The 19,812-nt window shown below is 24.0% G+C and overlaps 1 protein-coding gene across 4 annotated transcripts in view; it reads right to left on the bottom strand.

The window, feature by feature from the left end:
* Positions 1-13,411: 13,411 nt before the first annotated feature.
* The window catches only part of LOC112600910 (octopamine receptor beta-2R-like), a 165,276-nt gene continuing 158,875 nt past the window's right edge, over positions 13,412-19,812 (bottom strand). For all 4 annotated transcript variants that reach the window (XM_025348260.1, XM_025348259.1, XM_025348257.1 and 1 more), the window contains one exon: positions 13,412-15,274. In XM_025348260.1, coding sequence (XP_025204045.1) covers positions 14,953-15,274 — 322 coding nt within the window. In that variant the 3' untranslated portion in view covers positions 13,412-14,952. The remainder of the gene's footprint in view (positions 15,275-19,812) is intronic.

Here is a 19,812-nt window from a genome sequence, read left to right as displayed (position 1 = left end):
TTAAACGAGTCATGGAATATAGTAAAAATGTTCAGTAATGAACAGATACATTATTAAAACTAAAAATTATGCAATCGATTTTATAAATAATAATACTTGAAAAGTATTAGGAAAAAATATGAAAGTTCTGCAGATAAATTGCCTCATAGATTTTATCCATTAATAGTAAATTTTAATTAATTTGTGGAAGAGTACATAAGCGAGTTTTTAATTTACTTAAAATCATTATTGTAGTTATTATTGCATTCAAATTTTTTTGATTGATAAAAATATTACGGTTGCAGAATAAAATCAATATTATGTATAATAATGAAAACGATGTAGAAAAATTATGTCAGTTAAATAAATTGTGTTAGTGAATGGCTTTAGAATGATTACATTGACATATATATTTTTAATTGACATAGAATAAAAATATGTGTTTGGTGTTTCTACGTTAAACATGTAACATTAATTTAGTTTGAATATTTAAATTTTACAAAGCATATTTTACAATATAAATATTGTAGTAATGTAATGATTCACTCCTTTTTGAAAAATAACATTTACAAATTATTATTATTATTTTTATTTTATGAACATCTAAACAGTATACAGACAATGTTTATATTTTAAAAATTTGAGTAAGTTTACAAAATATGAACAGATAATATAAATATAATGTAAAACACAATAAAAATTACAAAATAACGTCAATTATGTAAATAAGAATAAACCGATATACTTATGCATCATTAGTGATTACTGTTTAGATTATTAGGTACACATGACTATGTTGTATAGATCTATACGTATTTCCTAAAAAGTAAGGGTAATTTTAACAATTTTCATAGCTTAACTTGTTAAGTTAAAATTATTTTCTAGAATCAATAAATAGTATTTAATACGTCTGTTAAATTCCTATTAAATAACTTCTCGGCAGGCATTTACGAGTTAAAAACTAGTTAAAATTAATTCAATTTTTCAATTAATTTTAATAAAACTACGTGTGAATTTAAACACATTAAGTATGAGTACTAAGATGCACACAAAAACAGTAACCATAGCCTGGGTAAATGTTGTACGAGTACATGACTTAAATAATTGAGTTATAAATTTCTTCGCACGTCTACAAGTAAATCAAATTTACTCATAATGAACACATGTCTAAATTTTTACCAACTTTTTTTTTCTGTAACTTTATTATCCAAACGTTTCTCACCTTTTTTTCCAATAAAATATTATGCTGTTCAAATATAAATAAATAATAATATCATAAAAGGCTCATAATGTTCATAATTTGATCAAATGTATTTAATATTAATTTTAAACAAATTAAATGGCTTAAACTAATAATTATCTTTTCAATAAAAGTTTTTAATTTATTAAATAAAATTAGCAAAATATAATATCTACTTATTAGATTCAATAATATTTTTTTAATTTTTTATTTAACAATTTTGATGTTATCAAAACTTACTCTTATTTAAAAAAAAAACATTCAACTTAATAATTTTTTAATTTTTTAGTTATTTGACATGTAGTACCATTATTAATTTACAAAATATTCGTTTTGCACTTAAGATCATAATATTATGTATATCGCTTTTAAAATACTTCTTTGAATATCATGGTAGGTGTAGATTACCATTCAAAATCATGTGATTGATATCAATTTTAAGTTTAAAATTTATAAAATGCATGATCAATTTAAAATGCATTGTATGATTAAATATTTGTAAATTTTGTAAACAGTTATAACGACAAAAATAAATTCACCATAAATACAATATATTACATATTATAATATACATTTTATGCTTAATATTTATGACAATAATATATTAAAACGTATTAAATACAAATGTCTTTAGTAATATTATATTTATTTTTACAATAACCATTATTAATGAATAACATACTTACAATTATTATTGTTTTTATTATTTTATTTTTTTTAGAATTTTGTTCTAACCTGAACATTACACATTAATCTTAAGCGTAATATAGTTAACTCTAAATTTTACTTTGTGATACAAATCTTAAAATACAAACTGTCTTTATTCGAGAAACTTACCTTAACAATAATTTGACCAGTCTAGATATGTGGTATTCATGTTCAATTATGGAGTTCTGAAAAATCTTTTATTACTAAAACGCTTTTGACCTATCAATTTATCTATTTATAAAGTTAAGATTAATAACGTCTTCTTTTAGGTCATAACCTAAGTCTTTAACCTACAACTATCTACCTTAAATTAATTAATCAAATTATGTTACTTTAAACTACCTTCTAAATTAAATTGTGACAGCAACCTATTGTTCAAATAACTATTATCCATATCACTTCTCGGAAGTTTCCATCGAAGACTCAAAAAACAGAACTCTAGAGACCTAATAAGATAAAAAAAATTAATAAAAACTTAATTATACTTAAAAAATAACAGGTCAGATGTTACCAGTTACTACTAAGTGCCTGTCCATTGATGCTAACTTCCTATTATTTTCTAACCAATATTAATAATTAAATTTACTTTTTATACTTTTATCTGCAATGTTGTGCCATAATTTAATTAAATTTGATAAATTTATCTGGATACCTTATATTGATAAAACACTCGTATATATTATCTTATTTAGATAAATTACAAAATTAGTATTCCACTGTCATTTGAGATAAGAAACTAAGTCACCTAAATTAATTAATCTAAATTTTTCACGAGACATGGTCTTTGAAAATACACAAACATCATATTTTTGGATATTATCTTAAAAAAATGTTTATGAATTATGATGTTAACATTTTATGAGCCGATATAATAACTAATTAGTAATAACAATAACAATAACTATAGGTTACTATTAAATTATACCTATAAAAAATTATTATAATTATTTTTATCTAAATCATTTGTTCTACGTGTATCAGTTCAGGAAATTAACATCTATATCGTTGATCATCGAAAACAGATAATAATTAGATATTAAATAATCCAAGACTGAAAATAAATTGATAGTTATGGAAATAGTGGTATTATTATATTATTGTAATAGTTTAAAAATACTAATAGTTAATAAAAATAAACAACGTGTTTAACTTCTCACTGGCTAATAACCAGGCCTAAATCAGTAACCAGTAATCACTGAGAGTTACAACTATTTCATTTATCATTATTCATTACCTATAAAAAATGTATCATAACAAAGTGATAGTTATTTCAATTTTCAAATGTTAACAAATGTATGTATAGTTTTAATTTTTTTTTTAGTTTGAAACCTATTTTATATGTATAATAAAATATATATATGTATATTATAATTCAAGATAATAGTTTAATAATGTATACATTATACATTTATACAAATTATTCTCCTCCCCCCCAGTTGGCCACTACATCTAAAACTAGTCTTCCTTTTCAAAAAAATGGTGTAAATATTGATATTGTTGTTGGTATGATTATTTAAATTATTAAGTATATTTTTCTAATAATTATCAGTGATTTAAAGTAAAATATAAATAGCTATATTTATATTAATATTCAGTAAAATCGTGTTTTAAGAATAATATTTATAAAAGTTTAAAAAAAATTATCTCATTTATAACTAGATTAAATTGATTTTATTTGCATATCTATATTTAGATATATTTTAATTTATTATTATCTATCTCCATCTAGATACAAAACAAATATCTAAGCTCAACACTGCTTATCTGTATACATTTTAAGCTGTATAAATAAATAAATAAAAATAAACACATTCTGATTTAAAAAAATTAATATTTTGAAAATTCATATGCATAACATACATCGTATGTTATGCATACAATGAATATTCTTTCCTTGTATTTTTAGTTTATAAAACGTAATCAAAGACCAACATTTGTTTGCTGAGAATCACGTTTAAGAAAGATAGCAAACGATGATTTTTTGAAATGTCATTTAGGTGAAGACTTAAAAATCAAAAAATGAATCTAAAGCAGCTGCGATGCGTATACAATTCTACCAGATGTATGCAACATTATTGACATCTTTGTCATCACTCATCAGTATTTGTTAGTAATACACAACTTTTTCACGCGTTATACCAGCTTATAATATTACTATTGCAAGAATTTAAATATTTAATCTTTGTATTGAATATTTATATATCTTATGTATGTATTATTTAAAATTTAAACCCACTTTTATGACAATTTGTTTATAGGATTCAAACAATAATAATCTATTCTTTTGTAAAAATATACATTTTTAGATTTCCATGAAGTACAATTAATAATAATAATAATAACTAGAGAAAAACTTTATTTCTTCTTTATGATACTACCCAAAATGTGCGTTAAAAAAACAAAAAAAAAAAAATAAATGAAATATTAAAACAACAAACATAGGTAATATAATTAGTTTTTTGGACAACGTAATAATACTATGGACATTATAACAGTATTCTTACGAAACTCATTCATGTAGTATAACATCCCATAATACCTTCATTTTATTTTTTACATAAAACCAATTATGATTATTTCAATAAATAAGATATAGACTTCTATTTTTACCTGATTGCTTATTAAAGAACGAATTATACTGCATCATTTCCTATACTATTTAAAACATAACCACGATAAAAAAAAATAATGTTATTTAAGTCATACTACTGTATAGTTATGAGTTTACCTAATTTAATTATTTAATAAGTTACTGTAAATTATGTACTATATTTGAATTCAATAATAAATTATTACATACAATAGACAATTTTAATTGAAAGAGATATATCAGCATATATTTTTAAGAATATTTTACAATTTATATTTTTACTTTTTCATTAGTTGTACGACAGGTTAAGCGTATTTAATGTTACATAATTTACATCTTGAAATATATAATTTAAAAATTGCTTTAATATTTTGATTTGCAGACCTAGGAATATTTAAATTTTTCTTTTATTATTAAAATATTCTAATAATGTTTTAATAATTCGCTTTGAATCTAAATCATTGAATTCTAATTTAACAACTTATTAATTCTTATTTGAGCTTTGTGTGTTATAATGAAAAGTATTTGAGAATATTAATTACTTTAATTGTGTTTTGATTAGATTGGAATAGATAGCATTAATAATCAATAACACCATACATATTTTATCGTGCAATATCATTGATTATGTTAATAACAAAATTGCGTTTATTACGAGAAATTAATGCATGAGAATTATAAATTGTATCAATTATTCCGCAAAATAACTTATTAATTTAATTAATTATCTAATTCTATAATTAATGTATTATTATTTATCTATTTGATGTGAATAATCAATATTTTTTCATAAATATCATATACAGTACATTTATAATCAGTATATTTTCAAGTTTAAACATTATATTTATATATGAAAAATACGATACTTTTTTAAATATTGAAAGGATTATGAAATGAAAAATAAAATATATTTAGTTCAATCAATAGATAATTAATTAATATAACTAACTAATAACCATAGTAATAAAATTTGTACATATAGATTCATTAAGGAGCTATAACCCAAAAGAGATGCCACGTAATATAAAAAAAAAACACACTGCGCGGTGGCATAAACTTGTCATTATTCTATGTATGGTACACCACGTACATAATTATTTATTAATTAATCTTATTATCTATTTTTTTTTAAAATTTTTTTTTAATCGTTATCCTGTTATAAAAGCCATAAGTAAAAATTGTATATATTATCTCTAGATATAGATAGTCTAATTTTGGCTAGGAATGTCTTAATGAAAAAAAAAAAAAAATACAGGAATCACAGATGCAATTTAATTAATTATTCATATTTTTTTTCTTGTAATCAATAAAAGTTAAAAATTAAAACAATAATAAATTATCATAAGTCTGTGAGTTTTCATAAATATTATTGGGCGTTTTGTCGCTTTACTAAATTTAAATGTACCTACGTAATTAATTATTATCATACTAACTATGATATCAGTATAGATAACAAGGCAATATTATTTTGATATTTCACATTAACATATATTCATATAATATAATGATATTAAAAACTAAAAATAACAAAATAAATATTTTGAATAAAAAAAGAAAAATAAATAGAAAGTGTTGCTTCAAAATTTAGTTTTGGTATTAAAGCTATAGACTTTAAAACTTCAATTTATTCTTGAATTGTTATAATATTACATTTTTTTTTTTTTTTTTTTTTGTTCAAACCAAATCGAGTACTCCTTGCATAATTGGTTTTTGCTAATCAGTATTTATACATCCATATACATTTTTCATTGTATATTTTCCTGATGGTTTTGAATATACCACTCATTGCCTAGTAGTTTATTTAATTGTAGTTGTGGTCTAATATAATAGCCAAAATAGATCTAATGTACATTTTTCTATATTTTAGATTTATTTGCTTTGGTAAAATATATTTCAGTATTACATTATAATACAATTTCGAGCAGCTAGTATGTACACATTTTTTTGAATGTGTCCAATCTTTTAGAAATTCTTTGGCAGTTAGGATTTGTTTTAATGCATAACATAATTTACAATCCGATAAGATTTTTATTTATTTTTTCATCTGTTAATGGTTCATGATTGCATGTATTTGTTACTCAATTTTCTTCCCATTCATGTTTATTTTTTATGTGATGTAGCAGAGACGTACATTTTTCAACTAATGTTTAATCGGCACCTTTAAAGTTTTGTGAAGCCCGCTAAAGATGGTTATTAATATTACTTTTCCAAAAAAGGTATTTTCATGTTGTTTTTTTTTTCAACAAACTTATAGATGGGTGTCATACTCATACATCAAATGTATAACGTATTTCAGAATATTGTGTTTTAATGAAAAAACAAATTATATTATGTTGATTAGTAAGAAACAAATTTTAATTTTTAGTAAATTCATTAAATAATAATTCACAACCTTTTCATTTTAAGTTTCCTTTTACCATACTTTTTTGAACAATTTTAAAATCTAGAAATTTGCTGCAGTGTATATTTATTGACTAAATACAATATTTGGTGCAAAAACCAGTATGACACTGGTCAGTTAACCAAATATAATTTTCTGAACTCTTAATACAACCATTAGTACTTTTTTTTTGAAATTCTTAAATAAATTATAAATAATTGAGCCAGTAAACACTTAAATATTTCATCATAAAACAGACGAAAAAAATAAATAGTTTTAATAACTTCCAAAAAGCTACTATTTGTGTGTATACAATTTTGGATTGAAGCAGATCCGATTAATACATTTCTTAATGGCCGTCTAATACTCTTATTTTGAGAATGTCAAATTCATTTATGGTTTCTATCACATTTATTTATAAAAGATAACTCACTGCAGTGTCCTTTGAATATAATTTTAAACGAGTATAACTTACTGTATAACTACGTTGACGGCAATGATTAAAATGGTAATAAACAATTCCAAAAAAAGAATTATCTTTAATGTTTTATGATGGTTTTTTTCCATATCTGTTTACATAGATTAATTTTTTCTTCTTCATAGTCTTCTTTAAAAATGAGCTTATCTTCGTTAAACAGATTTTTTTTTTATTGCTGTTTGAATAATTTTTCTAACTCAAGACAAAAAATTCAATCTTGATCAGAAGGTAAGTTTATTATATTTATTACATAATCACCAATTGTTTACATTAATTTTCATGCGACCCTCTAATTATTATTGTACTTCATTATCTGGTTAATTTTTACCTAGCTGAATATCAGCTATATTAATATCGTCCACAATAGGCTCAAAACTGCATGAAAGTATTGATATATTTATATTGTAATACACTGTAAAAAATAAATGATGAAAATAAAAAAGTTAAAAAAAATACATTGGCTTATAAATAAATGTACCTAAACGTAAAATGAAATTAATTGTCGTTTATCAACAAAATACTTATTTTAAATGAAAATAGAATAAGTTTATCTTATGTTTATAATCATATGACCACTTTGTTGATTTTAACTAAAAATATAAATTTATAACCTAAATCGAGTCGGCGATTCCTATATAATAGTATAATAACATCATTGCCACCATGCTGTGTGATCTTATAACAATACGCGACTGTCTCTCTTGGGCTCTAGCGCTCTAACTAATCAATTTAAAATGTGTATACACATTTTAATACCATCGTTATTTATATTAATTAATTATATTTTAATTATGGCGGGATAATTGAATAATTTATTTTTTTCATGGTCCTTTAATAATAAGTTTATACACTATTTTGGATGTATATATATATATATGTTAAAGTACTTCCCATGATATGGATAAAGAATTTAAAAAATGGCGATAACACTATTAGAATATGCTCTATATATTGAAAATATGTATAAGTATATAAATATTTAATACATTTAGATGAATTATCTCGTTATAATAAACATAACCTCAAGAATTTACCTGAATGCATTATCAAAGAAACAGTAACTGTGTACAATACCCATATTATGTTTTCACATTTAATATTTCTTGTGATTTTGATTTAATTTTAAAGATTTTACTCCCTCAGAATCTATTATTGATTTAAATTATATTTTTTTGATTAATTTTAGCATAGTTAAAGATTTTTTTAAATATTATTTGTTAATTTAAAAAATATATTATAAACATATATTATCAAGTTATATATATAATATATAATCAGTTTTTCAATAATAAAAAGAAATCACAGCAGTAGGTTATATATATATATATATAGGTTTTATATATTTAAAGATTTTTTTTTTTTGTATAAGAATATATATATATCAAATGAAAAAAAAAACGTTCCATTGACAAAGCACATAATTTACCTATATATTAGTTTCACTAACTCAAGACTACTACAAATGTTCACATATTTAATAATATAAAATCAATTGAAAAAAAGAAGTATACTTATTAAGAGCGAGATTTAAGTTATTATGGTACTTCATTAAACTGCCAGATGGTAGATGGCAAAATCGATTTTACAGTCGGGATGTGAATTAATTCTTTATCAGTGCAGTGCACGTGCCACTGTCATCCTGTCATACACATCGATACCGAAATAATTTTACGTCCAAAATTGGATCGTTATTATTTCTTAATGCAAATATTATACTATTGTATCAGCAGTTCTTAAAATTTAATCAAGTCTGAATAATAAGTAGTGTTGGTGTTCATGAGAAAAAATATGATATGCGAATAACGTTTATTCAAATTTCTGTTGATATAATTTATTGAAAACGTTACATTTTAATGACAAAAATGTATGCTATAATCAGAAATCTGTGTCATAAAATAGGTAACATTATTAAAAAATAATAGATAAATATGTTTGGGTAAGTTAAAAAAAACTCGGAGACACTTCGTCAACCACTGAATAACCTATCTATCGACCTACTAACGGCCCGTTCTCAGTTTTATCCTACAGTTAAAAACTATGTTATATGTATTTTATAACATGTAAATATTATGATATTATAAATTTCGATAACTAATGTTGATTGTTGTTGGATAATTTTATGAAATGCTTAATATTATGTTACGTCTACCGGATTCACTGAGTGTTTTATAAAATATTATTATTCAGATAACATCGATGATTAAGATTATTATCTTTATTATCTGGTGACAATAACGATTATAAATTTATCATTATCGTCAAATTTAGTATTAATAAGTATACATTTTAATGTATCATTTTGACTAAAAACTTTTGATCGTAAGTACCTATGCATAACTATTATGAGTAATAATACACAATAATGATATAAATCTTGATGCATATTTCATAAGAATCAATATTATTTTTGATTTCTTAACGACATCATTACTAATCAGTATCAAAAATATTTTATATTATTATTGACTATTGTATATAGGAGTATAGGACTATTACATATATATTTATATATAGCTTATAAAATAGAACAGAGAACAGAATCTGTGGCTCATATAATGTATAAATATCAAGACCTGTAAATTATAAACTAAAATTCGATTACAATTATAAAATAAAATGTTTCTAAGTTTAAGACTTATTATTATTTTTTTAATACCTATTGCCTATTAATTTCTGATGATTTTATTTAGTGAAATAAATTGATAATTTTTTGTGCTACATGTTTTTTTTTTTTATTTCTACCAGTATTGCTTTTCAAAAATCATGATTTTGAAATAACTTGAAAAATTGATCGTTTACACGAAAAGTTCCCGAATCCCTTATTATATTTATTTATTTAACTTATCTTATTAGCATGCTCACCATTTATATTATTTAGATAAAAATAAGCTCCACTAATATTTAGAATTGATTTTCAATATTTATTTGCTGACTAAAATATATTTTATTAATTATAATTGAATATTTGCTGTTAAAAACTAAATTTAAATACTTTAAATATAGGTAATACATATTATAAGATAATCAATAAATTGATTAATAAATAATTATTTAAATTAAACAAATCGATTTATCACACTATTTAGAACCACTATAATTTACTGATGATTTCGAACGCTACGATTTTTTCTTAAATCTGATTTATAATGCATTTGACGAAATTTTAAATTGAATTTGTGTTTATTGTATGATTGTTTTTTGAATTTTTTGTTGTTCTTGAAAATGTATGGAAAAAAAATACACAATAAGTTAACTAAGCAAATTATCAATACAACTATGTGTATATAATATAGTATAAGTATAAAAATAAATAATTAATTTATGTGCATGATATGTAAGAAACGTGTATAAATAATATTTAATAACAATTTTTCTCTTAAAATAAATAATGAAAACTGTCTTTTTAATGATACAATTCTTTAAAACACTTCTTTAAAATTGTAAGGAATATTCTTTTAAGGATTTTCTAAAAAAATTACGTGACAAAGACTATAAAAAAAAAAGTCCGAAATATTGAATACGTAGTTATTTAATCATTATATTATATTATACAATAGTTCAAAATTTTAAGCAAGACTTAACACATAACCAACCGTTAGAATCACTCTATAGTTCTTTTTTGTCATAAGTGGGCTATAATTAATGATAAATATAGTAGTTAAAGTATACACATAATACATTATATTATTAAACTTATTATTATTACAATTATTATTATTATTAATATATATATTTTAGATATATTATATAGATTTTTGATATAATTTTGTACATATATGTAACTATAAAATTTATTGTAAATAGGTAGTAAAAATGTATGTATAAATAAAGAATTAATAATCAATGCTACTTTTACAATTTCGATTAGGACTTTTCAGGTACAAAATGTGTCTGCATCTAATACTAATATTAAATATACATAATAATTATTACTACATTGTAGTACATAAACAATATACATATTATATATTATATAGTAGAATAGTATTACGTGGTGATTTTGCTAGTAATTGTTATATAATGGTAATAACAAAACAACACATCTCAGAGTAAACATAAACATTGTATACATATATTAGTATAATCTATTGCATACCTATTTGTATGTTAAAATATAATTGTTATGTTATAAGAAGGAACAGTAATTTCACTAGATAATACGTTTATAAACGATTAATATGAATGTGAAATCCGTTTAAAGCGTTCATGCATAATAATTAATTTCGCTGAATGCAATACTTTGTAATTTTATAAAATACTTAAGTTTTTGGTTGTGTTATTCATGGATAAAAAGGCGTTACACAAGGTTAGCATAAAGATTGCATTTTAATAGGTATTCAATTATGTATACATTTGGTCCAAGTTTGCAAAGCAGAAAGTTGAATAACGATCGCTATAATTTACCAATATTCCTAATATTCGAATACGCTGGATAAAAAAAAAAATAAAACATATTTGACTATTTTAGATTCGTGAGTACGAGTATAGTGTTGAAAGTTTATATATTACAATCGTCATGAAATAGGTACCCGCTATTTTGTCGTAATGGTGTTAACGTGTACTTTTGCGTACGGTCTCTATCTCTATTGTAAATTATGTTATTCATTCGTACAAAAAAATAAATCGATTTCATTGAAGTGGTTGCAAATGTTAAAGTATTTTAACATTACTGTGTCGCCAAGAAAATATCGATAAACAACAAAAAAATCAATACTATATACCTATTTTTAACTTGGACAAATAAATTCAGTTCAAAATATTTGATATTTTTCATTTTTTTCATCCAATAATTATTATTTATGTAGGTATCAGTAAGAAATTTTTCGAATTTTGTGTCCATTAAGTGATTTATTTTGACGTCATTATTATATTTTCTATTTGTTAAGCTGTAACACCAGAGTATTGATACTTGTAGTGTTACGTATTTATACATAATTGTTATATTATTTATTAAAAAAAAAAAAGAAGATTATCAAAAACAATTGCAATTATTTACAGTAGATACAGTTTATAGAACAATATTTCAAAAGTTAAAAAAAAAAAAAACAAAATAACAAATTACAATATTTTCGACAATTGATTCGCATCTTACATTATGGTAAAAATAATTTGATTATATTTTCCTCCTTCTCGGAAGTAGTATTTATCATCTACAAACTCTAAATTAATAATATTTAATTTATCTCTTTTTTTTCATGAAAATGTTACTTACATTTTCCTTTATAACACGCTCGAAAAAAATTAATGATCAAATTTTTACTAGTATAATAACAAAAATATTTTAAACCTTAAAAATCAACAACAACATAATAATCAATTAATTATCTTATTAAAATGTACCACCGAGACCCCATTGAACCTATTCATTTGTTATATTTTTTTATTATTATTATTTTGTGCACATTAATTTATTAATTTACCAAAATAACTGTAAACTTTCTATCCAACAATATATACTGTAAAAAGGTTACTAAATTAAAATTAATTAAATTAGGCCTTGATATGCAGTATACGACATGTGTGAAAAAATACACTAGTCATTGAGTTAATAATTGTTAACATGATATTATAATACACATCTGAAGTAAGAAACACATACTATAAATTTGTATATTGTACATTACAATAGATGCAGTTTGTGGTAACGCTGTAGTAATCTAAATAGTAGACCATCTAATCACAGTGATTTAATTGAAAAATTAAATTATAATGCAAATAAGTATGATTGAATAACTGTCTAACCATAGCTCTAGAAGAATTAATCGGATAAATATTGCAAGATATACACTCTTATGACACGAGATGTTGATTGTAATTAGAAGGTTTTTAATAGTATTTTTATCCATTTTTGGTTATAGGTTTCAAAAACATCAACGATTTATTTAACATTATTATTATTATTATTATTATTCCTATTAACGAGACTCGAAAACTTTGATATATGAACAATTTATTAAATTAAAATACAATTCTCAACATTTTAGAAACAATATTTCTTAAAACATAGTATCATAACGTCTATGTACAGTATTATAGTATTGGTGAATCTATTTAATAGTAATAAACAATATCGAAATAAACAAACAATAAAAAAGTTAGTGATCGTTTATATTATAACAACTATGTCCTCAATAGTTTACAACAGACTGTTATATTACAATATTATTACATATGTTTTAAAACTAATAGGTTATATAGTAACAAAGACGAAAACGAAATTATACAGTCTTGTTTGTTATTGTTCTTAACCGGGAATTCAATCGTAAATTGATTAAATGTTAACATACTATTTGAATTGATACAGTTTCCAAAAAGAAGGTAGAATTCACTAAAAAAAACACATTGCTTTAGTACATCATCATTTGCTATTTTCTACGATTCATGAAACTATACAATTTATTTTCTGATAATAAAATTATCAACAAATACTTTCATTTAAAATGTTGTGGCTCGTGTTGTTTATAATAGGAGTATAAATCCTACTGTTGTTTTTTTTTTTATTTGTTTTATAGAAAAGTATAACGATATTATATTATATCTTTAAAATAAAAGCGAACATAAATAAAACTAAACTCTGCATGTATTACACTCGACGAGTACATTATTTTTTAAATATATAAAAACTTATAAAATCAAAATATGATTATTATTGTATTGCATTTAATATTAATGTTAATGCGCAACATTGACACGTCTTTTCGTTTTCACGTAGGCACATCTACAATATACCTAACATTATAGTGAACTCAACAGCTGTAGCGTTTGTCGACGACTAAATGATAATGTGATCGTAAAAAATGCAGAAAACAGAATCCGAAAATGATTGCTATAATTATTTTAGCTTATTCACCTTGATTAAAAATACAAACAACATCAGAAATATCGTACAGTATCATTATTATGTCGTTACGTTATAAATAATAATAATAATAATAATAATAATAATACAATATCGTTCGAGTCATTGTGGTGAACTTGCGCGACGGGTGGTGATTTCAGTAAAGATACATCGACACAGAACATAATTGAGTAAAATTATATGACAGCGACGATACACCGTCGGGTGAATATCAATTATTTTTATAGCACTCTGTTGTGAGGTAGTTGCAAAGGAGAAGGAATTGGTCTATAAATGTACGCAAATATTTGTACCTATATCGCACGATGATTATTTCATCACGAACCAAGTACAAGTATTATTACCTCTGAATTTTTAAGAGATTTGTTTTTTTTTTTTAAATTAATATTGCAAACAGCCATAAAAAAATTAAATTCCTTAATTTGATTTTAGACATTAGAAAAAAACCAAAGTATTTATTCATATTTCCCGAGCAGTCACCAAGTACACAACACAATCCAAGCCGCATAATATTGTTATTATTCATCAATAATCAATCACATTATTTTATACGACAACGCAACGAGTTTCGTTTACACTAAAAATTGTGGCAACTGTTTTTCGATTTATCCCTTTTTGTTTTTAGGGGCGAGGGATGGATTTCGGTGCAGGTTTTGGCTAGGGGTGTGCGGAAAAAGCTCTATATTTGATGCCGGGGTCTTGGCGGTACGGTGGATCATAAGCTGCTGCCAAATTGACTGGACCGACGTCTGTCGCAGTGGTTCAGGTACGTTTCGGAGTACACGCTGCGTGTGCGGTCGTCGTACCGGAGTGACGGCCTCCGTGCGTCAAGCGCTTCTAGGTCGGACGGTGGACTCCGGCACAGGTTGCAGAACGCACACTGCAGTGTGTTCTTAAATGCTTCCCGGAAGTCTCGGTTGAAGTATGCGTAGATAAGTGGATTCAACGTCGAATTGAAGTAACCGATCCAAAAGAGCACGGCCACCACAGATGACGATATGTTGCACGCCTCACCGCATAGCGTCGTGATAACGTACCTGTGAACACATATTTATTTATTATTTTATTTTAATGAACCAACAACATCACTTGAATCACAAGTTATATATTAATATATATATTTATTTATTATAATACTAACAATAATTTTAATATAATTTACAAAAATGATAAATACGTAGGTGCATGAATAAAAGAATTAATATTACATTAAAAATACATCATTAAAGGAAAAAACATTTCATAAATTGGATGGTTTGGTATAGCCATATTAAGTAGAATAAATTTTGAGGTGGAACAAGGATGGGTGATTATTATCATAAAATACAATTAAAGATAATTATTATTGGTTATCATTATTAAAATATTTTTTGGTTTTTTTTTTTTTTTTAAATATAAATACTGATCATATCTGTTTCATTGCACTCTTTGCAGAATCTTAAGATTGTTTTTAATCAATTAAATTCGTCATACTAAATTAGATAAATATTTACCTGTTGAAAATTATTGTTTTCAATAATCACTCACTCAATAAATAGTCGATATTTATACATCATACATGTCGTTCATTAGTCAATTATCACATTGAAAATCAGTCTAATAATAGTATTGTCAGAAAAAAATAAATATTTTTTATGGTGAAAAAAATGCATATTCTTTTTAATTTTCTAACGAAAAATGTGATTAATATAATTTATTTAGTTTCATACAAAAAGGTAATATTTTCGTTACAGAAATCATAAAAAATAATTAAATCAAACCGTTAGCAATCAAGGTATATAATAATAATAAAAAAGTGACACATTCCATTCCTTAGATGTTTGGTATACAACAGAGGAGAATGGAATCATCACCAGTAAAAGATTTTAGTCTTACCGGGATCTGTTAAATCGACCGTTTATATTTTCCATTCGCACAAAATAAACTTTTATAGGTACTCCAAAATCACATTATCCCTTGCTGACACTTGAAATTTCAAGAGCGTCGTTAGGTGCCTAAATAAAAAAGCGGAACGAGACGGTAAATAGTTATTATTATTGTTGTACGTAGCACAATGTACAAAGATGCGAACGAGCAGGTAACATTTATGACCATGCGCACAGATGTAATTCATTTAAAAAATAAATTAGAATAGGCACCTCCACCGTATTCATTCCACATCTTATGAAGCCAGCCGTTTGTTGAATTACATCTATTTTTGTACGCGAAGAAAAAGAAACTTAATTAAAGGTACGTAGACGTACGGGTGGTAGTCGGAATGAAAACTCTATCATTTATAGAACACATTTATTTTATGCTACTACTGTATATTTTACCCACGAATAAATGTTTAATAAATGTTTAGAAGATTTGATATATATCGAATGAATGTTGATCGTTGACCTTAGGTTTATGTTTGCATAATATGATTGTTTACCGTACATTAACAAAAATTGATTCTTAAATTTAAATTACTGTAAAATAAGTTGCAGTGATGTTGAATTTTATTTTATTTCATAAGCATTATATTTTGTCTCAACTGTTTAATTTATTTAATATAGCCTACATAAGTATTATCATAGTGTAGTTTAATTTTAACAATATTCAAATTAATTAATTACTGATAAGTTTTTATATAAATATTTTAATGATTTTATCCAAACAAATAATTATCAATAAATTATAAAAATTATAATTTCACATCAATAATAATGAAAAAAAAATCAAAAACATGTATTATTAGATTCATTTCAGTTTATAGATATATATATATATATATATATGTTAATATTTACTATGACTATGGGTGGTTCAATATATATAATTGAAAAAAATAAATAAATATATTTATTATAATTTATAATATACTGTGTCTGAGTATAAAATACGAATAACAATTTTTGACAGATTAAGAAGATAACAGATCTGTAAAAATACGAATCCGATAAATGGTGTGTTACTGAAATTTGCAATTAATTTTATTCTCATAATTTTAAGAGAAAATAGTATCACAAAGTTTTAAGTATTATTATTATTGATATTAATATAACATTTTAAGTAGGTGACTTTTTAATCATAAATTTAATTTTATAAGTTATGATGTAATTTCACGCGATTCTCATTGGACACAACATAGTGAAATCGAAGTCGTCGTTTTGGTTTGGAAATTATTTCGAGAATATACCTGGTACACTGTTATAATATAGTACAATAATATTATGTATCTTCATCCACCCCCGCAAAATAATAATATAATGTGCCTTATTTGTACTACATGTGCGCCAGAATGCTACAATAATGTTGTTAATTTTAATTGTTACGGTTATACACACACACAAGACCACGCAAGCACAGAAAACTGACGAGTAAGTATGTTTGGATTATTTTCAACTAAATCAACGAACCCACTGTTGTTGTATACAATACAAGTTGAACCATATAAGTGATGAACGCTCTTTAACATGAGTTGTAATTACACCGTACACATGATCGAACCGCTCTAAGTTATACCCGCAATATAAACAATAATATGTTTAATAGAAGTTATATTAAATACGGAAATTGTCATATTTAATACTATTTGATTTATATGACATCTTGAAAATAGTATACGAAAAATGTATTTTTATATACACTTATATGGCAGAAAACCAAAAACTGTTTATTAAAAAAAAACAACACATATTATTATAAAACGTAACGTATTTTTTCTTATGTTCAACTTCATTGCGGATATAATTCCTTAAATCTTTCCAATCGAATATTACACCCAAATATTATTAAAACAGTTTTTAGAATATCTTATGATCGGACAAATCCATATCACATGCCGGTACACTGATATTTTAGTCATTTGATTTTATTTATACGTTTTTTAAGCTCACACAAATCGCTTTCGATATATATATATATATTTTTATGATGAACGCGTGCTTTGAAAATATTTTCAAAAATCTATTTCCGCTTCAGAGTAATTATAGGTTATCATAGGTCATAGTAATTTATTATTGTTAAAGTACTATATATGGGTATAGCTTATTAGAATATTAATATAAGTATTGTTTTAATGAGATTTTAATGGAGCTACTCAGTATTTTGTTTTTAAAACAACCGTCAAATATTCAAGAATAAAGTAACTCGTAGGTCGTCTTCGAATTGTTAAATTTCGATAAATTTTAGATATTAGTATTCTACTTGTAAATTTTGAAAATCGGATTTGTAACAAAATTAAATAGTCGTTAAATTTTGGGTGTTGGGATGACGTCAGCCTGGCACCAAAATTAGAAACGTTGACGGGGTAATTTTGTACTTACCGATTTTTATGTTACAAATTGTTACAAATTAGGTACTAATTATCTAAAAGGTTTGAGGTCGAAATTTTAATTAGGCTGACGTCATCGAGATTCCGAAAAATACTTTTCTGGGGTATTTGGGTTACAACTGATTTACTGTTACAAATTGTTACAAATTAGGTACTAATTATCTAAAAGGTTTGAGGTAGAATTGATTAATAGAGACGTCAGCCACAAGTCCTGAAAATTCTTTCGGGGTAATTTTTGTTACAAATCGATTTGCGTTACAAATTGTTACAAATTAGTTAATTATCTAAAAGGTTTGAGGTCGAAATTTTGAATTCAAAAGTGTACGACGGACCTCGAGTTGTTTATTCTTGAATATTTTGACAGGTTGTTTCAAAAGCAAAATACTGATTACGCTCCATTAAAATCCCATTAAAACAATACTTATATTAATATTCTAATAAGCTATACCCATATATAGTACTTTAACAATAATAAATTACTATTACATCATGTCAAGTCGATAACTAACTTTTAAATTTTTATTCAATACTAACCAAGTGTGCGGTAACTTGCAGTAGGCTTGTAAAGTGTGTATTTACTAAAGTAATTCGCGTTAAACATAATATTCGCTAAACCTATATTAAATAATGGGTACCCAAGGATTGGACCACAATGAACTATTTTTTTAAATAATTATAGGCCACTATAATTTTACATTTATATCAGGTGACTATTTCAAAGGAGTGTAAGAGCATAAAAAGCCTGCAGGAAACAAACTTCAAATTAAAAATAGTTATATTTTCAATAAAATTAAAAATACTAAAAAAGGGAAAAAATCAGACTTGAATTTCTGAAATCTATATCGCACTATTTAAAAACAAATTAATAATTATTATTTTATTAGTTTTATGCACTTAATTTTATATTTTATGTATACAAAAAAAAAAAAAAATTAAAATAAAATAATTATTGAAGTATTAAACTTAATAAATGTCATATATTTATTCGTATACGTAGGGCTATACCTTATGTATCTGTGGCCCAACATTCGTGTAATAAAATGTTAATAAGTAGCATGTACAAAGCTGGTAGATAAAATGTGGCCCAATTACCGACTGCCCTAAATAATCATTATTCGTAATAACGTATTGTGTAGGTATAAAATTCATAATATGATTCGAAAACAGTTAAATGCAACGGACAGCATATTATCAAGACGAATTATAAAATTATGATATTCTTATATTATAATGATTAATATATTTTTATCATTGGTTCAGCGGAACAACACAATG

The sequence above is a fragment of the Melanaphis sacchari genome, unplaced genomic scaffold (genome assembly GCF_002803265.2).
Source record: "Melanaphis sacchari strain LSU unplaced genomic scaffold, SCAv2.0 Contig73_pilon_pilon, whole genome shotgun sequence".
NCBI classification, from domain to species: domain Eukaryota; kingdom Metazoa; phylum Arthropoda; class Insecta; order Hemiptera; family Aphididae; genus Melanaphis; species Melanaphis sacchari.
This window is presented reverse-complemented; position numbering and strand designations above follow the sequence as displayed.